At 44.0% G+C, this 25,717-nt stretch overlaps 2 protein-coding genes across 3 annotated transcripts in view; one reads left to right on the top strand and one right to left on the bottom strand.

Moving 5' to 3' along the window:
• Positions 1 to 25,717, top strand: part of PLEKHH1 (pleckstrin homology, MyTH4 and FERM domain containing H1) — a 69,333-nt gene that overhangs the window by 32,467 nt on the left and 11,149 nt on the right. For both annotated transcript variants that reach the window (XM_019551354.1, XM_019551355.1), the window contains exons 7-21: positions 3,523 to 4,517; positions 7,660 to 7,738; positions 8,635 to 8,726; positions 9,841 to 9,991; positions 11,008 to 11,147; positions 12,499 to 12,609; positions 15,193 to 15,279; positions 16,501 to 16,662; positions 17,711 to 17,791; positions 19,664 to 19,843; positions 20,816 to 20,924; positions 22,023 to 22,135; positions 23,563 to 23,739; positions 24,402 to 24,499; positions 25,459 to 25,636. In XM_019551354.1, coding sequence (XP_019406899.1) covers positions 3,523 to 4,517; positions 7,660 to 7,738; positions 8,635 to 8,726; positions 9,841 to 9,991; positions 11,008 to 11,147; positions 12,499 to 12,609; positions 15,193 to 15,279; positions 16,501 to 16,662; positions 17,711 to 17,791; positions 19,664 to 19,843; positions 20,816 to 20,924; positions 22,023 to 22,135; positions 23,563 to 23,739; positions 24,402 to 24,499; positions 25,459 to 25,636 — 2,753 coding nt within the window. The remainder of the gene's footprint in view (positions 1 to 3,522; positions 4,518 to 7,659; positions 7,739 to 8,634; positions 8,727 to 9,840; positions 9,992 to 11,007; positions 11,148 to 12,498; positions 12,610 to 15,192; positions 15,280 to 16,500; positions 16,663 to 17,710; positions 17,792 to 19,663; positions 19,844 to 20,815; positions 20,925 to 22,022; positions 22,136 to 23,562; positions 23,740 to 24,401; positions 24,500 to 25,458; positions 25,637 to 25,717) is intronic.
• The window catches only part of PIGH (phosphatidylinositol glycan anchor biosynthesis class H), a 34,632-nt gene continuing 33,420 nt past the window's right edge, over positions 24,506 to 25,717 (bottom strand). The window contains exon 4 of the mRNA XM_019551359.1: positions 24,506 to 24,679. Coding sequence (XP_019406904.1) covers positions 24,668 to 24,679 — 12 coding nt within the window. The 3' untranslated portion in view covers positions 24,506 to 24,667. The remainder of the gene's footprint in view (positions 24,680 to 25,717) is intronic.

The raw sequence follows: 25,717 nt of genomic DNA, 5'->3' as shown, positions 1-25,717 counted from the left end.
CCTTTAAAAGCCACTCACAAAAATGGAACTATTTTGACTTGCTGTTGGCAGTCATCGCAAGAAAGAAGTCAAGAACAGGAGGAGCCAAGGGAGACTGAACTCTTTTTCTTGCTTTTATAGAATTAGATCCCTCTGGCACAGGACTGAAGCATATTAGCAGATTAGGATAGAAGAAGATTGTGCTGCCTGTACCTTTGTTGTAGTTTTTCTGTAGTTAAATGCAGGACTTTGTTCCCCAGTGTTGAGAGTCTAACATCTTTTTATTTTCAGAACATGATTTACTCTTTTTTTAAAAGGAAGAAATCCTCTCGTGTCCAAAATGTTTTTAATGAGCTCGGTTGAACCCAAGCAATGACTGGAACTTGATCTGAGCAGGCAGGGGCCATTTCTCTCCTACTAAGCTCTCACTTTGGCATCTTTCATGCCTCTGCTCCCACCTCTCTACCACAATGGAAGAGTGCAAAGTTCCCTCCAAATCCCAGTATATTTCCAATCAAATGCTTTGCGAGCAAGCTTTTTTCTCATCCTTTCTGGCTCTGACGGTTTACAGATAGAGAATGGCTGGTAAGCTGCGTTAATAATCTGGTATTAAGTGTTCTCTGGATCCCAACCCACTGAATAGTAAACAGCTTAGCACTGCCCACCCACCCCCCAGTGAACTACAGAGTCTCACTAAATTCAGGCTAAATTCAGAGCTGGTATTAACAGCTTCCTCTGCTGCCATCACCCATCCTGCCTAGGGAGCTGCCAACATGCCAGTAATATTTAAAATAAGTAACCTTATTACATAGTTACACTGATTCTCCATTTTGGAGACAGTGGAATTTGTTATGCAAAGATTATTGGATAGGACTATGTTGGTCTCACAATCAAATCCTTGTGAGAAGAGGGTCAAACCTGGATAGTCTTTGTTCCTTCCTGTTTTCTTCAGCTGCCTTTCTAATATCACAGAAAAGTAGGTTTTATTCTCTTCACAATACAGCTGCTGCTTCTCCTTCCTTCCATCATTATGCTTCTTCAATTTGTATTGACCTCTTTGTCAGCCCTACTGGCAACAGAATGAGCATTATCAGCGATGCGTTATGATGCCTGATTATTCATATTCCCAAAGAGTTTCTGTGGCATCTTGGAGTCTGGTTCTTTTAAGTAGAAGACACTGTTTAAAAATGACTAGAAATCCTGAACTGATCCATATAATTTCCCATCCTGTTGCAGATTTTACACAGAATATGAAGCTTGTCAAGGTAGGACGGGGTATCTGTGCAAGACAAGGCTAACATGAAAAGGGTGTAGATAATTTCTTTGGTCATCATTGATTGAAAAGATAGTAGACCTGGTCTGCAAGGCTCCTGGAGCACTGTGTCCCCACCTCCTTTCAAGCCTTGCAGAGACTCTGGCCTGGATGCACTGTGGAGACCTAGTGGTTCTTTGAGGCCACTCCACAGGTAGACCACGGACACATTTACACAAGACACTTTATTGTGCAGCAGACCAATTTACTGTGCAGTAAGCATCACCGTCTACATGTGCAGATGCTTACTGTGCAGCAGACCAATTTACTGTGCAGTAAGCATCACTGTCTACATGTGCAGATGCTTACTGTGCAGTAAATTGGTCTGGTCTGAGGTGAATGTGCTACCTGCAATTGCTCCCTGCCCCCGGGAGCTGCCTGCTGCCAGGGTGGGCTCCAATGGCAGAGCCCAAGCTGGGACAATGTCCCCCTACCCTGGCAGCAGGGAGCTGCTGGCTCTGTGATCACAACAGGGGGTAGGAGACTGCTCCCTACCCCTGAGAGCTGTCTGCTGCCAGGGCAGGATCTGATGGCAAAGCCTAGGCTGCGACAATATCCCCTTGCCCCGGCAGCGGGGAGCTCCTCACTCCATGATCAGAACTGGTGGTGGGGGATTGCTCCCTGCCCCTGGGAGCTGCCTGCTGCTGGGGCAGGATATAATGGCTAACCCCAGGCTGGGACAATGTCCCCCTACCCTGGCAGCAGAGAGCTCTCAGCCCTGACTCCATGATCACAGCCAAGGCTGGGAGATTGCTCCCTTTCCTGGGGAGTTGTTTGCAGGCAGCTCCTGGGGTCAGGGAGCAATCTGCCACCATGTAGATGTACTCCCCCATAGACTTACTACACAGTAAGCCTACTTCAAATTTATTGCACATGTAGATGCACCTCATAAGGAGTTAATGCTGGTACTGCCATTAATATTTGCTGTGGTCTAACGGCCTTAGATTAGAATTGAAAAACAGAAGCAGAAAGTCCCATTTCCAGCAGTGACTCGTTATGTTACCTTGGGACACGTTGTTTCCGTTTCCATTTCCTCACCTTCGAAAAGCATTTTTTGGATTATTCATTTGGCCAAACACCCTATAAACACAAAGTATTATTGTTCAGCCTACTCACCTACTCCCCTTCAGAGTCCAAAATGCATCCCCCATCTCCCTGAGGGAAGAGGTAGGGTTGGTGACTGCTAGAGAGCCCTGGGGAACACAACCTAGATGTGCCCACAGCGGGTGGAGGCCTCCTCAGTGCCTCTCCCAGGGCTCTCCTGAGGTAGTGGAAGAAGGAGGAGGTCTGGGAATAGCTCTCCTGCCAATTCATCAGGGTTTAGCCTTACTTCTCCAGATCTCAGGACCCCCACTGAAAGGAATCTGTAGGACTCAGGTTGTCTATAGTCAGTGTGGAAACCAAAAAAAAAGTAAGAGTTAACAGAGCATAAGTATAGGGAGGGCCAGTCAGGCACTCCTGTTTATTCAATTTTCTAATACAACAGATGAAATGGAAAAATGAAAAAGAAAAGACAAAGAAGTGTGAGAGGGAAGGATTTCTTAGGGTGATCTCTTTTATTGGACCAATTGTGTATTTGAGTTAGAAGTAAGAAATTTAGTTAATAGCGTTAGAAATCCTTGACTCCCATATAATTTTTGGACGATCACAGCTACAACATCACTATCAAGACAAAGAAGGAGATTTTTAGGAACAAAATATACAATTAGCTTGTGAAACCTATTGCTACAAGCTGTGACATAGGGAAAATGGCTTGGAAACTTTTTAAGTGGCATTAGACATTGTATGTGAAAGACCTGGTTCAGTAGTCATAAAAGCTCTCCGTTTTCATTCTGCACGGCATCCACCCATCACTGAGCTGAGGACAGGAGAAAACTAAGACGGATTTTCTGCTGTTTCAATTCACTATAGCTGAATGAAATAAATGGGGTTATGATGATACACATCACCTGAAGCTCTGGCTCATTATCTCTTCTCTAATATAGTGTTACTTCCCAGTCATGCACCTATCAGTGCTTTCCCTTTGCCTCCAATCTGTTGAATGCTGGCCACTTTAAGAGAAGGCACACTGTTACAGATGAGCCATAGGTCTCCTGCAGTATGGCTCCTACTGAAATACAAGTGACATGAACACTGCCCTAACAACTGATATGAGGGATGATTTGGATTAAAGAGGGTGGGGGTTGAAATATTAAAATGTTTTAACCATTTTTTCCCTCTTCCTCTTGCAGATCTGACAACCATCCCTCCCATTGAATCTCTTTGGAGCTGCAACCCTTTGGTGACCAGAGCATCACTGTCACCTTTGCTGGAAAAGCCAGGCCAGAATTCCATGCTGCTGGGGCAGGGTATCAAGCAGCTGTGTCAGGGTGCACCTGCCAGTATTCCTTCTACGGCAAATATAGTCTTTGTGGATGAAGCTGACATTGAAGATGAAGCTGATAAGTTGGTGCTTTCCCAGAATGTGCTGAGGCTCATCCCGGACCCAAACTGGAAGCCCTCTGTAGACCAGGACAGATTCCCTGCTGTAAATTCTGACACCAGTTCAGAGTGCCCTGGTGCCACACTCCTGGACCCACCCGATGAGACCACAGGGGTCCATGAAGCCCTGACTTTGCAGTCATCCCTGGAGGGCCCTGTTAAAATATTAAATCAGATGGGAGCACAGCTGGACAACCCCTCAGATGAGCTAAGTGACAAATTTCGCTCCCACAGGCTGGACTCCTCATCTTCAGGAGAGATACTGGGTGCCCCTGATGGCTGTCTCTTGGCTGCAGAACCAACACTGGATTTGCCATCATCCATCAATCCTACACAGCCAAGTCTTCTGGGGAGGGATGGTTGCCTAGTTAGTAGTATGACTCTCCCAAAAATACGGACTCCCAGCAATCCAAGAGACAGTATCCAACTGGCCAAGAGACATTACAGCCAGCCCCAACCAGGGACTAATCACTTTCATCGTACGATGAGCATAGAGATCAGCGCCTTCCAGCCCATAACAGGCTCATCACGTTGCCGTGTAGAAGTGGAAGAGACAGACATTGATGCTGAGCTGCCAGAGAAGATGGAGACAGAAGGGTGTCCAGTGGGCGAAAAGATTGGAAAGAGTGATGGGAGCAAGCAGCTTCCTGCTTCAGGCCAAAAAAATGCTGAAAGTTCTGGAAGTCTAGTACTAGATCCAGGATGCAAACCTCCCACTCCACCACTGCACAGATTCCCATCATGGGTAAGACATGAAGGGGACACTGCCATTAAGGACTTGGGACAGGGATAAAACAAGCCAGAAGGGTCCCTACTCCTTAGGTATAGTCCCTTTTAGAACCTGGATTGGAGCCCAGTATTCACTTGCCATCAGTCAGAACCTGTGAAAGCCACCAAAGCTTAGGGGCATGTATACACAGACAAATGAAAACAGCATGTGCTAGCATATCTGCATTAGGTTAGCCTAGTTAGCATAGCAGTGAAGACACAGCATGTGCTAGCAACCAGAGTACATAACTAGAAGTCTCTGAAGGGTTTGTACTTTTGTTGTTAGTATGTACTAAAGTTCTTACAGCTGCATCCTCAATGCTATTATTACACTTACTAGCAAATTGCCCATCATGAAAGATGGGGGGTGGGGGGAGGACCCAATGCCCTGTTGTGCTGCTTCTCTGCCCCCGGCCCCATGTGTCCCCTGCACCCTGTGTGCCCCCCGCCCCCCTCCTGCTGCTCCACCCCATGCCACTGCTAGCTCCCAGGAATGGGTGGGGCAGGGGAGTTTGCATGCGGTGGCAGCCGATGACACTCAACAGCATGCAACATGCCCCCCCCACTTCATCCTGCCTCCCCCTCTCTGCCAGCTGTTGTCAGGGCTGGGTGGCGGCGGCGGCAGCAGCAGCAGGGGGGAGTGAGCGCCCCCCCATTCCCCTTCCTTGCCACACCCCCCTCCCTGCTGGCTTTTGGGTGGGGCGGGGCAGGGTGGGCCATTTCTCCCTCACTCCCTCTGTCTGTAATGTTCCAGGCCCTCACAGCCAATCAGCACACGCCCTCTCAGCAGCACGTGCAGTTGGCGTGAAGCGTTACAGACAGACAGATTAAGGTTTTTATTATATTAGAATTAACTAAATTAAACTAGCACAGGCATTCTAGCATATGCTACAATCAGACCTACATGTTGTAGTGTAGACATACCATGTGTTTCATTTCTTTCTATTGCTTATCTTCCATGGAGGATAATAGCCTACTACCATTACTGCCAGCTGTTCATTATTTCAAATGGCTGAGATACATGCGGTAGACTTAAGGTTCCAACTCTGTCAGCAAACCAAATGGGTGTCAAAATGAAGTCACATAAATGAATTTCAGGGAGGGGGTTGGTTTGCTTTACAAAAATCTAGAAAATAACATGCAGAAACTATTGGAATAGCCATATTAAAGCTGCAAAGGTAAGAACTTTAAAGTTTGCAGAGAGAAAACAAACTTTTGATTCAAACAATTGGGGAATGGCATTTTATACCTCTGTCCTAGCATTCTGTTTGATGCTAGTAAAACCACATAAACCAAGCATTTCACAGGCAGGCATTCATTCCATTTTCTTTGTATTCTGCATCCCTTGCCTGAGATACTTGGGTCTGATTTAAAGGAGTGCTGAACCCTCACAGCTGAAGTCAGTGGGATCTATGTTTTAAACAAATAGTGTTACACAGAGCATGTCTATACAAGACATTTACTGTTCAGCTAACTAATTAGCCCTATTAGGCCACAGTAAACTAACTCTGCAGCAGTGCACATGTAGATGTTGCCCCAGATGCCTGGAGCATGAGGTTGCTTCAGCATGGGGGCTGCCTGCCAGCTAGCCCCATGCTAAAGCACCCTTGTGCCCCAGCCAGCCCCTCTGCAGCACGTTGAGCTGGGGGGAGCAGCCCCAGCTAGATGTGCCACACATTAATAAACTTTGGGGCTTATTGCTCCCGAACGCACATTCAAATGGGATGCCTAAGAGCAATAAACTCCAGAACAATAAGCTCCGGAGTTTATTCATTCACATTAATTGCATGTGTAGACATGTCCACAGAGGGATAACAGGAGAGCTCAGCAACTGGGGCACCAGCTCCCAAGTGAGTAGTGACTGTTATATTTCTGTGGCTCTCTCCACTAAGTCATCACCTGGGGCTGCTGTCCTGGTCACCCTGCCTTACTACTGGTGTCATATAATATTAAATGATTTGAAAAAAAAAAGCAGGCCCTATGCAACTTGGATCACAAACCCAATATCGGTGAACATTTTTGAGCATAACTCCTCAGTGCCTCAACTGTAAAACAGGCATAATTTTATCCATTTATTCATCCATACGGTTTTGTGACTATGAATTAATGTTGTGATTATGAATTAATACTTGTGAAGCACTCAGATACCTTAATGATGAGCAACATATAAGAGCCCCGAGGGGGTTAATTATTCAGTTTTCTGAGCTGGGTTTAAATTGCATGCATTTAAATAAGGCCTGGGGTCACAATAAGCAATGAAATGAAAACACAATTTTGATTAGATGCCTATTAACTGAGTACTCTCTATTCTGGGCACCAAATGAGGCTGGTGTTCTACAGAAACATAAGGTATAAGAACTTAGTTAAAGACCATGCTAATTATGGCATTTAACGTTGAGTGCTTCTTTTCACACTCACAATGTTAATGTAATTATGTTGAGATGGCATATTTTAAAGAATAAGCATGATAAGAATGATGATTATCCACCAACCTTAACTTTGGATTTGCACACTAACTGGTTGATTTGTCAATGTTCTGTTGCATTAGTGCCATATTTTTTCCATGGAATTTGTATGACATTTTTGAAACACTCAAGAGATCCTTGAAGATAAAAGGCCATATGTTATTGTAAGTCAGGCTGAAGCTTATTCAGACAATTCCAGCCATTGCTTCCATTCCCTTATCGGAAAATGGGAATTCTTCACACATGCCAATTCTATATAGTTATTATTACAGACCTTTCTTGATACTTTTTAATGGATTGCTCATAGCAACAAAACCAGTAGTTCAAAATTATTTTAAAAGTAAATGGATGATTGACTGCCAGTGTCTCAGTTTGTAAATGTGATCTCTGTACACTGAAGCAGTGATAAGGAAGATGAACTGGCTAACCTGCCATTAGAAACCACCATGCAATGGGATGCACCATTTTTCCTTAAAGATCCTTTCCTTCTTACCCAGTATTTCTCCCTGCATGAAAAGTACTTCCATTTGGGACAGAACGACCTGGAAAACCATTAGATATAAGCAAGTGAAAGCAGTCCAATTGATTTACAGTGTAATGTTTATTTCCTGGCATTTTATTTTACCATTGCCCTGTGTGTTGGTGTTATTCCAGGAGAGCCGGATCTATGCAGTGGCCAAGTCTGGCATGAGGCTGTCTGAAGTGGCTTTTGGGTGTGACTCTTCCAGCTGCAGTAAGTTCATGACTAAATCCATCCTGAGAGGGGGCTTAGGTAGAAGCTTCAAGACCTTAACCTCTGGTTGTTCAGGTTCTTTGCTTTACTTGCCCATCAGACAGGATACAGAGGAAGATACTAGGGCCCATGTATGGCCTTTTCTTTTGGCCCCTACATCTGTAGAGAATTCACTCCCTTTTCTCCTTCCACATCTGTGAAAGGACACTACTTTTGCATACCCATCCTGCCATCTGCATGCCTGTGACCTGCTCTGGTGGCACAGGCATGAACCCCTCTAAAATGAAGGTAGGGAAGGCCTGTTAAATAAATGAGTTATCAAGGTCCAAATCCATCAAGGTCCTCTGACACTGATATCCTTGAGCATGCTGCATTGGCTAGCCACTTGAGGTATACCTGAACCTAGGTGAACGGAACCTATGTTGCCACAGCAATTGAAGAGATCAAAGGCAAGCTCTTTGTCCAGTTCTTCTTGGTTGGTTAATGCATAAGATGGCCAAATATTCACACCCTAGCCTAGTTAAGTTGTGGTTCATTATGCACTTTCCCACCAGAATGCTAAAGATATTGCCTTTGAGTGGTTCCCACTGCCTTGCTGCCATCACAATGGGAGACAAGTAGGAGGAGCTGATGACATGTTCCACTGTCTGACCAGGGGAAGCCCTGCAGCTGCCTCGTACAACTGTATTCTGCAGTTAATAGAATTCTACTACTACATCAGTGACCCACCCTACAATCTTTGCAAATCCCAGAGGACTCCCCTTCTCATTTGTTCATTCTCATTAAGATTTCCCCATTGCCAAATGCATACTTTCTTAGATATTACCCCATTAGAACCTGCTGCTTCTTACAAGTGTCTATTATTCATGCTCTTTCTCTCCTTTTGAATTTCACAGATTCAAGTTTTACATCGCATTCAGCTTCTGGGCCATTCATCTGCCTCATTTATAGAAATGTCACGGTGCCAGTCTATACCACACTCAAGGGGGTAAGGATTTACTTCGCCTCCTCTCTGAATATGAAATAATATGAAAAGTGCCACCTTGGCATCAGCATGGGACAAATCTGAGGAAAGCAATATGGTGTGAGACTGCCAGGAAGACCTGGAGACTATCAGGCTGCAGAGGATTAGTATATGCCATAGTACCATATTTATTCAAATAAGAAATGAGGTTTCCCCACCCAATCGGCACAGTGGGGAAGTCCCTCATCTTAGATTTAGATACAAAGGCAAGTGTCAGGTGGCTGCTATGACTCTGACTCTGACCTTTACCCTGGGTCAGGGCCAGAGTCAGACCCCCAGAAGCCTCATGTCTCCTGCTTGTCCTCTGCAGCTTCTGCCTGCCCCCACTCCCTTTTCCCCCCTTACTGTTAGGCACAGCTTGGCTCCGGTTCAAGCTGCATTCCCTCCCAGACACAGAGTAAAACTCCATCCGCTGCCTGACCAATCAGCATTTATTTACTGGCTCTGCACAGGGAGGATGGGACTTTTGTGCATGTTCTGGTCCAAGGATCTCGAACATGCTCTGAGGAAGCTCTAGGAAGATAGGGATGGTTGAGCTTGGAGAGGTCCAGGAGAACACTACTTAGTGGGTGTGATGGGGATGAAACCTTGGCAATGAAATGGAAGATGTTTCTTGTTAGCCCAAGAAGAAAGATTGGGCTGGTGAAGGCCAAGGAGGGTAGAACCTGGGGAATCCCAGGGAGATGGGACATAGAAGGGAATTATGCAGGAGGATCTCAAGGGAGGAGGGCAAAGGCATAGCAGTGCAGCCCCACACCCAGAAAACCTCTGCCATGCAGGGACTGTGCCAGCTGCTAGTATGCTGATTGTGACAGGGTGGTCAGCTGCCAGTGTGGCAAAAGGTGGTGCCCAGGGCTGCTGCCCTGGTTGCCTCCTCAATTATGCCACTGGAGGAGGGAAAATAGGAAATGAGAGTTGAGAATATTGGAGCAATTGTGTGGTGCAATGGGGCCCACAGAGCTCAAAGGGATGAGACTGGACTGCTTTATTCATGTTATCTCCTTACATATTGTGGCATGTGAGTTCACTGGAAAGATCCTCCTTCCTCACATTCTGACCTCAGAGGCTTGTTTTCCAGAAAGCTACCCAGATTAGCAACGTTCCTTTCTTAGATGAGTCCTCAGGCTCTGATGATGACTGCAGCTCCCATGCCAGCTTCAGGACATCCAATGCTGGGTCTGAGAACAGGAAAGCCAGCATACCAGGCAGCCCTCGTGCAGTGAAACGAGGTAAGACAGGGGCATTCCTAGAAATAGTCAAAATCCTGATGCTAGAAGTGAGACAAGGTAAATCTTTATACAGTGATCAAGGTTGGACACAGAGCTGCCAGGCCCTCCCATTCCTGATGTCTGGGAAACCTCCCAGCATGCTGGCTGAGAGCAAGCAAATATGAACTGTCGGTCACAGCAGAATTTTCTAGGGCAGTTTATAGTCTGTGGCAAATGTCTGATGCAGGATCAGTTTTGGGATCTCCCCCTTTGATCACTGCATCTATATGTAGATCCTTGGAATCATGAGCTTAATTAATTGTAAGTCAAAAAATCATCCCTGTCTCTTGGGCCACAGTGAGTTTTTCTGTTAGGCAAGCTAATGCCAGCTCAAATCAACAAAACTGCTGTTGGCTCCTGTTAGTTCTGTCACAAGTTAATAAATTCTTCACCAGAAACCAAACAGCACTTAAGCTGTGCAGTAATTTATTGTCTTTGCAAACATCAGGTAAGTTGTATCCTACTTAGTATAAATAAACCTGGCAAAACACCTAAGAATGAGAACTGATTTTTAGGAAGATTAGATTGGATCTAAAGTGTAGGGTGCTCATAAGGATAAAAAAAAATTGAATGTTATTGTATATAAGTTTACATTGCCTGTTGGTATGAGGTTTTGAGCAACTTATCTCAGCACTATGGCCAATGGCTGCAGGGGTACAGAAAGTAAAGCCTTTCTACTGGTAATAGATGATGGTGATTCTCCTATACCTTCAGGGGTAAACTTCTGATTTTACAACTGAAGTCTCTAACTGAAACTTCATATGTGTGGTTCAGATGGTGAATATCTTGACTGGGTTTATACAGCCAGGGGTTCATTGCACTAGGGATGTCCCCAAGCAGCCTCTACTGTGAGTTGGAATTCCTTCCCATCTCTTCTGCTCCCAGAGAAATGTGTGGTGGGTTTCAGGTGCAAGTTACAGATATCTCTCTCTCCCCTGACCACACAAAATTCCTATTGTTTCCTGTATTCCCCACAGGTGTCTCCATGTCCTCACTGAGCTCAGAGAGTGACTATGCCATTCCCCCAGATGCTTACTCCCTGGATGGTGACTATTCAGAGCCGGAGCACAAACTGCAGCGGACATCTTCCTATTCTGCTGATGGTGGGATCTGCAATGTGAGTTGTGTCATCTCAGCATACAGACTGGGATGTGAACACAGCATTGGCCCTTGAAGGGCAGTGGCAAAACCATAGTACTTTCAATATTATGGAATATGAAGGTCTGCCATGCCAGCTCAGACTGATGGTCCAGCTAGTCTTTGGCAGCATCCATTGCCTGATGTTTGAAGAAGGTGAAAACCCCATAATATCCAAAAACAGCTCCCCAGTGCTGAGCATTCAGGATCTAATGCCTCTGGACCCTATTGCCATCAATATGATTTTTGCTTACCCTCATAATTCTCCTGCCTGTTCAGTTTTTGAGATGACGGTCATGCCTGTACCTAGTTGTGAGGAAACAATATGTGTTTAATTTGGCAACTTGGGTGGTGGGGGAGGAGGGGCGCATTTTAGTCTAATGATTAGAGCAACCAAGTTTGCATATGGTCCCAACTCTGCCACTGACTCAGTGCATAACATTGGTCAAGTTACTTAACTTCCCAGTTCCCTTATCCCAATCCCCTGTTAAATGGGATTATTAAAAAATGAACATCTCGGTAAAGAGCTTGAGATCTCCAAATGAAAAGCAATCTGTTGGTACAAAGCGTGATATATCTTGTCTTAACTATAGTGGACTTAATACTGTACAACATAACTACAGCAAGCTACATGGATAAGCAGAAGGTAAAAAGTGCTCCTGCATCAATGAGAATGGGGCTGTTCAACCACTAAATTATTTCTGCCTGGTCATAAGGGTAAGGAAAAAGTGGAGCACAGATCCCAAAGGCATGAGGATGGTCTTGTTTGAACTCCTGTCTCAGCTCAGCCATAAGTTATAGGCTAACTGCTTGATCAGAGTCTACGTACGGCCTGTGTTAGGTAGAAGGCCAGAGGAGAGGATAATGCTTTTAGAATCTATCACTGTTCTCCAGCACACCCAGTACTTGTCCAACCCTTCATCCTTTTTACACAATGCTCTTGAAAGTAAGAAACCAGGCACATGGGGGGGGGGGGAAGGGGGCTTGAGACCTCCTAGTGCCTGCCTGCAGCTAAACCTGAACAGTGCCAATCACATTGTGGGGAAAAAATAATTCCCAATGGTTCAGACAAGCTCTAAGGGCAAAACCAGTCCTGCTATCAGGTGCCTGTTTCACTAGCTTACTAGTGCACTAGGCTAGTCACACATGCATGGGCAGTAGCAGATTCTCACAGCCATGTAGCGAGGTGGGTCCTGACTGCTGGTAGCAACAACCAGAGAGATGATGGTGAATGCTGGAGATCTGGTAGATGGCTGCACTGGCTTGGACACTTCCTTTTCAGTTGTACTCTGAGCAGACCCAGGATAATCCACACATTCTATCTCTTTTAGGAGCCCATTGAAAAGTCGGGCTATTTGTTGAAAATGGGCAGCCAGGTAAAGACATGGAAGAGAAGGTGGTTTGTCCTGAGAAATGGACAAATCATGTACTACAAGTCTCCGGTGAGTCATGTTTACATCGGTTTTTGTGAAGCAAGAATTCACTAGGAACCAGTCCAAGATTGAGTGGTTCATTTCACAGAGATCACAAAAGGCAAAAGCCTGTTTTATCCCAGCAGTGATCATTGTAACATAAAAGTAAACAAATAAACAAAAAACAGTAGGTAAAGCACTCAAAGGTCAAGAAAATTCAGGTTGCTTGCAGACTATTTTCTGAATATGCATTGTGATATGGTCTTTAATCACATGGTCACATATTGTTCCTGAAAGAAAACTAGCATTTTCCAACCTATTAGTATATGATCATTAATGTAAAGAATAGTGTGATATATACGCTATAGATTTCTTATTCTCAGTTCAGTATCCCCACTTGTAAGTGCTTACTCTGTTACCACTTATAAGTGCTAACTCTGAACCAATTAACATTTTATCAAATATTCTCCTTCATCTAACTTGCTTAGAATTCAGGAGTTGCCAGGTCAGGCTAACTGACCATCCCAGCTAGTGTTCTAGCTCTAAGAGTAGGCTGGACAAGAAACCCCACTGTGGCCAGCTATGCAGTAATCTGCCCATACTGGACATTTCTTCCAAACTCCCACCAGCATGACTGGTTTTTATATGTACTTTATGCAATTTAAAAGGCAATCAGGACTCATAGTAAAGATTATATCATTTCTACCCAGGAGAGCTTTTACAATCTTTTCTTCAATGCCTGATGAAGGGTATTTGTGCCTGAAAGCTTGCAATGAATTTTTGCAAAAATCGTGTTGGTCTACTACAAGTCCTGATTGCCTTTTCCTCTAGACCAATACCACTACAACCTGGATACCTTCCCCTAAAAAATCCCTTCAGTTTTTGATATTTACAGTAAGATTAACTGTACACAGGATAAAAATGGACTGATTTCCTTGTCTTGGTTTTTGCCTTTCAATTTCATTTGATAATCTTTTTTCTTACACCATGACAATAAGAGCTCCCAGCTAATATTGTTCACTATTTGTTCATTATTTCTATCATGTTTCCTCTTCATCTGCTTTTAAACTAAACTAAACAGTCCTGGTCCCTTCAATCTCCCTTTACATGGAAGTCTCCCCAGCCCCTAGTTATTTTTGTGGATTTACCATATCACCACATATACATGTTTCTGTTATGCCATTTTCAAGACAGAGTGACCAAAACTAAACACGGTATTCCAAGGGAGGACATACCACTGATTTTTGTAATACTATTATAATACCTTTAGTTTTCTTTTCTATTACATTACTTGTGCATTCTGACATTTTGGTGTTTTTTTCTGACATTTGGTGCACATTAAACACCTTGACAAAATAGAGGACAAAGGAGAAACTATTGTTTGAACAAAGGTTAAGATAAAAGAGTTAAAAGATGCTTCTCCTTTCACAGAAAATGTTATTTTTGATCGTAGAACATTTTCCGAAGTGTTTAATAATTTTGCGTTAGTTAATATTTCAGCCAGTTTTGCCACTATTGAGGTATGTCTTACTATTTTGTTAATTTCCAGATCCATTGTTAGGGCTTCTAAGGCAGGTATAATATTTGCTACTTTCCAGTTCTCCTTCAGGGTAGCTGGTTTTGGTCAGATATATTATTTTTATTAGCAGGTCACTCACTCACCATTTTTAAATACTTTTCCAACTTTTGGACAAATCCTGTCTGTACCTGGTGAATTAATTTCTTTAATTTTCAAGACAGAGGGTCTCTCTAATTTATCACTGTTCCAAAGCTATTTCTTTTGACCACTCAGACACTGAGAGTGTCTCATCTTTAATATGTGAAAAGAAAAGGTGGGTGGAATAGGTTTCTCCCAAGCATCCCCTGTGGAAAAAATCATCTATTTTCTTTTCAGTGTCTTTGACCTCCATTTTTCTCTTTAGCCAGACCTATCAGTTTTCTCACAAGCTCTTCGCATCTGATAAAAAATAAACTCTTGTTACCTGTTTTTATGTTTTTGACTAATTTCTCTATAAATTCCTCTTGGAATTTCTAATTTAGATGTCACATTTTACCTACCATTAGTTAGTTTTCTATGGGCTGGACATGGCCTGGATTTCCATTTGCTGAAGGATACCTGCTTGGAACCCATTCCTACTGTTTCTTTTTTTTGACTAAAAACCATGCATGATGAATGAAAAATGTCATTCTTCCAAACGTTGAAGTTCTGAGGCTGAAAAACCAGAGGGGTTGTTACAGCCACTTTTTAGCAAATTCACTATAGTGTGTGCTGGAGAAGGATATTATATAGAGGGGTCTGTAGTATCTATATCCCTGTATTCTAGTCAATCATATTCATGTCGCTTCTAGGTATATTGTTGTTCAGCTATTTCACTGAAAGCTGCCCAGCTCTTCCATTAGCACACTGTAGAGATTTCCTATATTTGTGGTGTTTGTGCTGTAAATCTGGGCTGTGGGAGTTATGTTGTCATTAGCCTGAAAGGAGCATCTCTTACGCTGTACCTTATATGGCAATCATGTGTTGCCTCACTGGCATTCAGATATGGTTTTTCATATTCCACGCTGTCATCTGGCTGGAGAATCTAATACTAACGTTGCCTTCTTTCTTCACAGAGTGATGTTATCCGCAAACCTCAGGGTCAGGTTGAGCTGAATTCTTCCTGCCAGATTGTTCGGGGTGAAGGTTCTCAGACATTCCAGGTAATTATTGCCTTTTGGCTTAACATTTAATCACATAATCAACACCTGAGTGGGAAAGAAAATGGGAGTTGCAGAAATGTACCATATTTACTTGATTAAAATACAATATTTTCCCCCATTTAACATGTGGGCAAAAGCCCCTCATCTTACAATCAAGTATGATGTGGCTGGGATGGGGAGAGGGGGAGAAGGCAGCTGCTGCGGCTTCAACTTTGGCCTCAACCCTGGTTCAGGGCCAGAGTCACAGGTGCCACCTGCCCCCTGCAACCTTGAGGTCCCACCACACCCAGTCCTTTCCTCTCCCTCCCCCCCACCCCTCTTCTTCCTCCCCATTCCTCTTCCATTCCCCTCTCCTCCACTCCCTCCATTCCCCCTTGTCTTTGCTCCAGTGCCAGCAAGCTATGTCTTTGCTGTAGCCTGGAGCACAGAGCCCTACCCCTGCCCTGTAGCAGCGATGCCAGCTATATACCACTGCTACAAGGCTAGGCTGGAGCTATGCTCAATGCCCTGGGCTACAGTGGGAATGGTGCCTGCCTGCACCATAGCAAAGGTAAGCAGGGGGTGGAGGGAGAGGCAGGGGGTAGACTTTGTGGGGTGGGAAACAAGGGGGAAGGGAAGACAGGGACCCAAGGCTGTGAGGAGCAGAAGCAGTGTGGAGAGGGGAAGGAGAGGGGGTGAGGGAAGCAGGGCAGGGTCTGAGGCTGTGGGAGGTAGGCACAAAAGGGGGTAAGTGGGAGGGAAGGACAAGCAGCAGGGGGAAAACTGCATGCCTCCCCACCACCTCCACACTGCCTGTCCCCTAACACTTGCCCCCCTGCCACTGCCTGCCTCCTTATTGCCTCCCCTACCGTCTGTTCCCTAATCGCCTGCCCATTACTGCCATCCTCATAGCCTGTCCTTCCACTGCCTGCAGTAGTGGGGGGGATGAACTCAAGACAACTGTCCAATAATTAGATTATATACATGGAAAAGTATAATAAATGTATACACTTTCCATGTATAGAATCTATTTATGGAGGAGGGGGTCATCTTAAGTTCAGGGTCATCTTAGATTCGGGTAAATATGGGTAACTCTTTGCTTCAGCTATTTGAATTTGGCCAGGACACAAAACTTAGCACCTCTATCATTACCAGAAAGACATGGAATCATATGACTTCAACAACTGAAGGCAAGATCACAAAGTGACACACTGTGACATTTCTTCACTCTTTTCCTTCCAGCTCATCACTGAAAAGAGAACTTACTTCTTAACAGCAGACTCTCCCAACATCTTGGAGGAATGGATCCGAGTCCTGCAGAGCATCCTTACAGTGCAAGTGGCCAGCTCTGCTGCTGTCCCTCATAGTGATGCTAAACCTATTGTGAAAGGTTGGCTCACCAAGGTAAGAACAAATGTGGTCTCAATCAGTGTGCAGTGGCCTGCCAGAGCACAACCCTCTGAGTCTGTATGTTGAGTACCAACATGAAAAGGGTGCTGTAGGTTCCCTAGAAAACTGGAGCTTGTAGAAAGGCAGAGTTGAATTCCAAATGTCAAATGTGCTGGAAAATGAGATATGATCATTATATAAAATGAAAACAGGACAGAGAAAGTTATTAGGGAAATACTGGCCCTGTCCAATACGAGTGCACACTTAGCTCTTATGTGGAGCTTTTCATTAATCGATCTCAAGGCACTTTGCAAGTGAAACAGAAATGCAAAACATTCTAAAACAAGAAAGTGCTTTTTTAATGTCAGATGATTAACCCAAAGAGTGTACTACTGCAGGAGACTGTTCAAGAAATAGCTTTACAAGGTTTCAATAGGTATTGAATGATTATTCTTATAACATCTGCAATACATTACTACAGTACATAACAATAGAGACTATGGATTCTCATGCTTGTGGGCAAAAAATGATCAGCACCAAGGATCAGGTAGGAATTTTCCCCTGTCCATAGATTAGCATCTCTCAACAAAGATGCATTGTGGGGATCCCTCATGCAACTCTGGCCAACGTCTGAGACATGGCTAATGACTGTCTGGGTCTCTGGTTTGTTCATTACAGGAGAGTACAGTTCTCACTAGTCTGTTCCTCTGTAACAGGAAGGAAAGCTAGCCTAGACAACCCTTTAATCTACTGAATCCCTTTTTATTATCTAAAGCCTTTTATTCATGTGTTTTGATTACTACGTTTCAAAACATGATAAAAATAGGTCGCTGTGGATAAAATTTTCAATAGTGTCCAAGTCCCATTATCAAAAGTATGTAATGCTCAGGAACTTAAGTGCTTTTGAAAATGCTTCTTAGCTGAGACAATGAGAGAGTTCACATTAACTCAGAATGAATGACACGTACAGATGTCCAATGAGGTCTGCAAGAAAAGTATAAATTCTGCCACAGGAATGCCAATCCTCAGGTGAAAATCTTTCATCCTTTTGTCCTTCCTATAGGTGAAACATGGTCACTCTAAGCTCGTTTGGTGTGCACTGATTGGAAAAACCTTTTACTACTATCGAAATCATGAGGACAAGGTACTTTGCCTTCCTTCTGTGAGCAAGCTCCCTCCTTCCCCTCTTATACTTTCTCTTTGCTACAACCCCTCTGTACTCCAAAATTTCTCTTTCTCCTCTCCACATCTATCCTACCTGGCATTCCCAGCTCTACAAATAACTCTCTTTTTTGTAATATAAATACAACAAACACATTTGAGATGTATTTAAAAATACCAAGAGAATACATAACCAATATGGTCTTTGCCTGCTGTCTCCAGGATTGCTCTGCCTATATCTTTTTTTCACTCTGTCTGTCCTGTATCTTTTTTATCTAAACTTTTTGGGGCAGGGACAATGGCCACGGACAGGCGTTCATATCTAGCACTAAGGATTTCTGTGATATTCTTAGCACTAGAAAAACAGTTTGGGAGTTGGAGCATACATGTGTTCTAGCTCCTTTCCTGGAGAGCTACACAGGCAAGTTCTCTAGCCAGGGGCACTGGAGGGCTGCTCTTTGGCTCATCCCTGGCTTAAGGGAGCCCATTGCCAGGGAAGGGTGCAGGATGTCAACAGGCAGCAGCTGCCAGACAACCTGAGAGGGTTTCAGGCTTTGGACCATGCCCCCCTATCCCACCGACCAGGGAGGGAAGGGCCATTTTCCTGCAGCAGAAACCCTCCTGGAGCCCTAAGAGGGTTCCAGCCCCAGGGGAATCAGCTGACTGCCTGGATAGGGGTGGCATTTTCTATAGCAAGGTCCCCATAGGGGAGCTTGCCCTGAGGAAGCTATCAGGGAGCCCTCTTGGAGGGAGGGAGTGCAGAGGACTATGGGATACCAAATGTCATCAACACCTGAGATGTTGATGACACCCCACCCCTGAGAGCTTGGGCACCGGCCCCAGTGCTGCTGACCCGGCCACACATTTCCCCACTGCCCCTGCAGGGCCCCCCCACTCCCTTCCCACCTCCCATAGACTTATCTGCATCCAGCTACCAGGGCTGCTTGCACCACCCTGCCTGACTATATGCTCCAATCTCCCTCCCCCCACTGCTGCAGCCCTTTGCAGGATGGAAGGGGAAACCCACCATTTCTTGTGGTTTTTCTCCTTTAAATCGGAAATCCATGTTTTTCTGTCTTAAAAGAGAAAATCTGCATTTTTCTCTTTCAAATGATAAAATCCATGTTTTTCCACAGCAAACAGAAAACCCAGATCCCCGTTTATAAGTGCTTTAGGTTGATTATACCATCTAGTTTAGCAGAATAATAGAAATTTAACACAGATGTGTAAAGTGCTACACATAGTGAAGAGGAAATCAAATGTACAAATAAAGAATGGGAGGATAACTGGCTTAACAAAAGCACTGCTGAGAAAGATCTGGGGATTATAGTGAATCAGAGACATAAGTCAGCAGTCTGATGCCATCACAAGAAAAGTGAATGCAGTTTGGGGATGCAGAAGCAATGTATGCAAGATGTGGGAGGTAACTGTACCATTATACTCAGCTCTGGTTAAGCTTCAGTTGCAGTACTGTGTCATTTTGGGCACTGCACTATAAGAAGGATGTAGAGAAACTGGAGAGGATCCCAGGATGAGTGACAAAGATTATTCAAGGAAAACTGCAGTAAAGCAGATTTAAAACAATTTTCAGGAAAAACTTTATAGCTGTAAGAACAGCAGAACAATGGAATAAGCTGCCCAAGGAAGTTGTGTAGTCTTCACTGGCAGTTTTCCAGAAGAGGCTGAATAAAGGGCATCTCCTGGTGAAAGTATAGGAATAGCACATCCTGTGCTTGGGTTGGGGGCTGGACTAGATGACTAGTGAGGGCCCTTCCAATCCTCTTATTCTTGTATTCAGTAGACCTGTCAGCATTTTGAGATAAGGAACTTATCGTAGTTCATTTGCTTTCCCCAGTGTCCTCTGGGACATTTGCATGTCCGGGAGTCAAAGGTGGAGGAGGTGGACCGCTCCTGTGACTCAGATGAAGATTATGAAGCCACTGGTGGGGGCCTCCTCTCATCACACTGCACTCTGGTGATTCATCCACCAGACCAGAGTCCCACTTACTTACTTATTGGAACCAAACATGAGAAGGTATGTGAGTTGGTGTCCCTAAAGAGCAAGCAGATGCAATACTGATAACACTTGACACTACGGACTGGCAAAAACAGATCAAACCAATTTGAATAAAACAAGGACCAATCTGACATATCAGCCAAAACTTGCATGCAACTTTAAGCTGCAATGAGGTGTTTGAGGTTTCCTTTTATCTTCCATTTACTTTTCATTTTTGCTTCCCTCTCTCCCAGATGTTTTTAATACAAGCATTTCCAAGCCCCACAAAGATCACCCACAGCCCTGCTGGACTCTGTCTTCTCTCAGATTATTTTCACTTAGCAGTGAAATAGATAGTGTATGCATGTTGTCTGCCTTGCTGTTCCTAGACAAGGTGTGAAAGATCCTTGGAGTTCAATGCACTGCTGTCCAAAATTCAGAGGTCCCCTCCATACTTAGATCCTGGAATCTTTTGGTGCTAAAGACCATTTCTTAAACCATAACTCCTAAATGATAGTGAATCTAGCCTGCAATCTAGAGGTACCCACATATCTGAATCAGCTTTAAATTAGTTAGCTTATACATCGGTAATAATCTATCTGCAGCATCATGGGCTTCAGCAAGAGCTGCACAGACTTTCCCAGGGCTTTGGATATGTGGCTGAAGGCTGTGCTGCAGCTACACTGCTACCAAGCTAGCTAGTTTAAAGCTGCAATCACACTTTCAGACTGCAGTGTAGGCATGCTCTTAATAAATAGCTATGGGCCTAGCCATACTTGCAGCTCACTGTTGGCTTTTGGTCAGATTGTAACCTGAGTAAACAAAAAATTTGAAGGAGAGAATGAAAAAGTGTGTGTGTGTGTGTGTGTTTGAGAGAGAGAGAATGGGTTTACCTTTAATAGGTACCCTTTGCTTTTGGCATCCTGATGGCTGGTTACTTGTAAACATAACAATGTGAATGTCACTGGATTTAGAGCACCCTTTACATGCTGTTCTTTCCTTTTCACCAAGGATACATGGCTATACCATCTGACTGTAGCAGCTGGCAGCAGCAGTGCCAAGGTGGGCACAGCATATGAACAGCTCATTGGAAAACTCCTGGATACAGAGGGAGACCCCCGTAAGTAGAAACCCTGAATGTCTTTCCCATAGTAGAAAAGGGTGATGACTAATTCTTTTCATCACAGTTTGCTTCAAGGCACAGGTGAGCAGAGGGGGATTGGCTCATCTGAAATGGTGTCTTTCACAATAGTTGTGCAACAGGATTTTGGCAGAGAACACAGGAAACAGAGTGAAAATAGGCAACTCCGCCAGCTGGATCATCAAAGTTTCTATTATACTGGAGATGAAATGGTAATAAATACTGAGCAAAGATCTGGAATATTTTAACAAAAAAGACAAAAATATGGATCTTTGGCTCCACCTGGCACTGTTTGCCTTGAGCTATCACTTTTCTATGCTTCACAGCCATAAAGCCACACACTTTTCCAAACCCACATACACTTGGCTGCCATACGTATATATGCAACACACATGTATGCCTGCTTATATTCACAGACCCACATTATACCAGACACATACAAGTGCATATACTCTCACACTTGCGTATATGCCAATGTACTCATCCCCTGACAAGTATTCTCATGTATGCATGTACCATCTATACATATTCATGCACCCCCATGGACATGCATTCACTCACTCACATGAACGTTTCCTCACACCCCCGAATATATACATACTCTCTACTGTACACTCATATGCATATAATGATCTTTAAATTTTAATCAGTGTAGAACAATATATTTCATGAATAAAGGTCCCACAAGCATTACACATGGGTTTCTCTGTCTTACTTCTATCGACAAACAGAATCACTTCCCACCAGAATCTAGTCTGTGTGAAGCACTCAGATGGCATGGCAAGAGTTCACAGGGCTGGCCTATGCTGCTATCTGATATTACTCATTGGTCTTCAAAGAGATTTGCCTGTTGTTAGTGTCCTGACTTCACTGCAATCAGTAGACTTATACCAGAGACGTACTGCTGACCCAATGTATTGCTGCCTGCCTTAGTTGCTTGCTCCTGACCCTCACTCTCCTTCAGCAAGGAAAGACTGCAGAAGTTTTAACTCTTTCTTAGGAAACTCCTTCTTACCTCACAAATTCATGATATGTTGTTTCTGAGGTTAGGTGTATTTGTTCCATTTTGCACTTCAGATTCTCCACTGTGGAAACACCCAATGCTGTGCTACAGCAAGGATGGGCTGCAAACTTCTCTCACAACTCTGCCTTCAGAGGCACTGCAAACAGAAGCCCTGAAGCTCTTCAAGGTATTTAAAAAGACAGTACAAAAGGTTTTCAGATGTTCTGATCACATATTTTGGAGAAGAGATAAGTTCTGGGCAAGACATTTGCTGACACAGTGCATGTTCCTGGTGCTGGTACAGATATGCCATCTGCAATATAAAAAGCCGGTCCGCTTAGCAGATGTAGTTTATTCTCATCAAATAGCCACTTGGGGCTTCACTTTTTTAGGGGGGGGCCAAGTGTGCCACGCAAGTCTTACAACTCCTAAGCTGGCCTTCTCTCCCTCTCCAACATCAGGTCCAGAGGGAGAAGGAATGACTTCTTGCCAGACCTGCTAGTGCATTTTCCCAGTGAGAACTTGGAGAAGTTACTCATGACCTGATTCTCATGATCTGCTTTGGGTCTTTCAGCTAGAAACAAAAAACAGAACTAGGACCAGAAAGCAGGAGTGTGCTCAAGGGACTGTGAAGAGCTGCAGGGAAAAGTTAGCAAGAGAGAGAGGCGTTAAAAGGTAGCTGTGTAGAGATAGGAGATACTCAAGAGACATGAAATAGAAAGTCAGGCTTGGTGATTAGGGCAATGGACTGAGCCAGAACTATCCACTGACTTGCTCTGTGGGCTTGGACATATAATTTAACCTCTATACCTCCATTATCCCTTCTGCAGAATGGGGTATAATACTTACTGTTGTTACAGAGTACTACAGGATTGTTTAGTAAGGGTCTGAAATATTACAGGTTACAATAGTCTTACTGTAGCAATGAGGTTTCTCCTATTGGCTGCTATAATATTTTGTCTTTTATACGGGGACTTTTTCTGAGTATGATACCATAAATGTGTAGGACCCAAGGCAGGTCAAACTATGGAGTTGCTGGCAGAATTGCTGATGTGGCCAAGCTATACTTGATGATAATAGAACCAGAATTCTTATAGGGTTAGTGTCATAATTATGCATCATTCACAACAGCTGCAGAGAGAGTATAGTTTAATGGCTAGAGCAGAGGCAGGCAGGCAGGATTTAGGCATTGTGTTTGACTGTACTTCCTATGTGACATTTAATGACTGTGTATTTCTGCAAAGAACATGCTGCTGACATGTAGTCTATGCATATTTTTCAGGGGAGGGGAGCGGGGTGGGGAGCTGTATGGAAGAAGCAGCTTCATTTAACACAGGTTAAATCACAGATATGGAAGCCAGGAGAGCTGGGTTTTTTACTAGGTTCTGTCACTGACTTGTTGTTTGACTCTGCAGTTCCGAAAGGTCAAGTGAATTCTTCAGCCTCATGTCACTGGGGGGGGGCACATAAAAATACAGTACTTATTCTACCTCACAGAGCTGTTAGGAAGATGAATTAACCTCTTGTAAAGCATTTTGAGAACCTCAGCTGGAAACTGCTGGAGAAAAGAAGTGTCTTGTTATTCCTATAAATGCCAATTCCCTTTTCATGTAGTCCTGTCAGCTGTTCATCAACGTTCCCGTGGAGGCACCATCTATTGATTACCACGTGTCACTTGCCCAGACCGCTCTGCAAGTCTGCCTGACACACACTGAGCTGCAGAATGAAATCTATTGTCAGCTGGTTAAGCAGACGAGCTGCCGGCACCCCCAGAACCACTCCGTCATTCAGGTGAATTCCTTTCTGCCGCTTCCACTCTGAGAACTCTTTTTTGTTCCCCGTTTCTAATAATAATATCACAATCAAGCAAGAAATTCAATGTTTGTGCTATGCTTATTAGTTAAGTTAGGTGCATCATTTCATTTACGGCATGAAGTGGCAATTAGTTCCTTGACTGTGATATGACCAGTTCAGACAATTCACAGTGTAAAGATTTCTAGCTAGAGAAATGCGTAAATGCTTTGAATCACTGAGTACATTTGAGAATGTTATGAACTTTTGGCAGACAATCAATAAAACAAAATTCACTGACTAAACTATTAGTTGTGACTTATTTGTCTAGTTGCACTGGCCAAGACTTTCCAAAGAAACTCTTTATCTGGGGTGCCTACCTTGAGAAGCCATAAAGGGAGCTGATTTTGAGAGAGAAAATCAGGGTCCTTTAAAACATCTCAAGTTAGATGCCCCAAAAGGGAAGTGTCTACAATCGCAAATCACTTTTGACAATTTCAACCTGTGGTTTTGTCAAGATATAACTGGGAGCAAGAACTGGACAAAAAATGATTGTTCCTCAAGGGTTGGAAGGGACCAGATGCAGAAGTTGATGTTTCTAAGCCATTTCAGATCGATGCCTATGCAGCTGTGTTGTCTAAATGACCTGGTTCTCTTCACAGTGCTGGCAACTCCTGGCTTTGTGTGCTCCTCTCTTTCTGCCTCAGCACCACTTCCTCTGGTATGTCAAACAACACCTGCAGAGGCATGCAGATCCCAGGTAAGGAACATGCCAGGTTTTTCTTTCACTAGTCTGGTTACCCTAAGTGTTGGTTTGGGGGTGGATATTTTTTTCATGGTGACAAAAATAAAGTGGAGACCAAGTCAAAGTGTCCATAGAAGCAGACACACTGGCAATGGTTCCTAGGTGATAAATTCTGCTGAAAGATTAGCAGGAAGTCTGAAGGGACAAGAAGAGGGAGACAAGGCTCTAAATAACTTCAGCAACCTTAAGAAAAGTTAACAAACCTTAAACAGATTCCAATACTGTATTTTATTATCTCTGGAGTAGGTTACAGAGCAGAATACCCAGTGAGCCATATTCTGGCCACAATACGCCATTCCAGGGGGGCACTACTTAGTTATTGATGGGATTCACAGGTAGTTAAAAGCACTTGGTCTTCAGTCTCGTGTCTCACCACACACTTTCATCATGCCTTATTAACCAGATAGCAGTAAACCAGAACCTGGGTATGCACTGTAAGAACTGCTGTAAGTAAACAGCTATTTCATGTCAAACCTATGCTTACATCCAAACACACTGCCCAGAATTTTTTTCAAAAACTCAGACTAAAAGTCCCCTGAGATTTGAAAAGGACTTTTTTTTCTGAGTGGCGCTGTACTTACCGATTCCAGTCAGAACCAGAAATGCCAAAATGCCATGGAGGAAGTGGCTTTCTTACAGTATTACTAGCCTAGTTAGAAGCAGAAATACTACAAAACTATTGCTTACCCTCACTTTACAAACCCAAGTTTCTCAGTCCTAACTTCAGTGCATTTTATCTGAATAAATCTGAGCTTCAGGCCTGTTGAGGTGAATTAGGACACATCCACATATGCACATCTTCATTTGAAAGATCCCTGGGAAAATCAGAACCCTAGGAAGCAGTGACAGTAATGGGTACAGTATACATATCTAAAATATGTAATTATGTTGTCCCTCTCTCACTCTGAGTGTAGGAGTGAAATAGGTAAGTATGCCATCTACTGTCAGAGATCGCTGGAGCGCACATTACAGACTGGAGAGAGGGAAGCTAAGCCTTCCAGAATGGAGATTGTGTCCATTTTGCTGCGGAACCCCTACCACCACTCGCTGCCCTTCAGTATTCCTGTGCACTTCATGAATGGAACCTACCAGGTAAGAGGCTGGGCTTAGGGATGCACCTCCGGGCAACTGAGAGCTGCACTGGAGACTGCCCAACTCCCTCTGGAATAAGGG

This window comes from Crocodylus porosus, unplaced genomic scaffold (assembly GCF_001723895.1).
Source record: "Crocodylus porosus isolate Cpor-Errol unplaced genomic scaffold, CroPor_comp1, whole genome shotgun sequence".
In the NCBI taxonomy this organism is placed as follows: domain Eukaryota; kingdom Metazoa; phylum Chordata; order Crocodylia; family Crocodylidae; genus Crocodylus; species Crocodylus porosus.
Note: the sequence above shows the minus strand (reverse complement) of the source record. Positions and strands in the feature narration are given on the sequence as shown.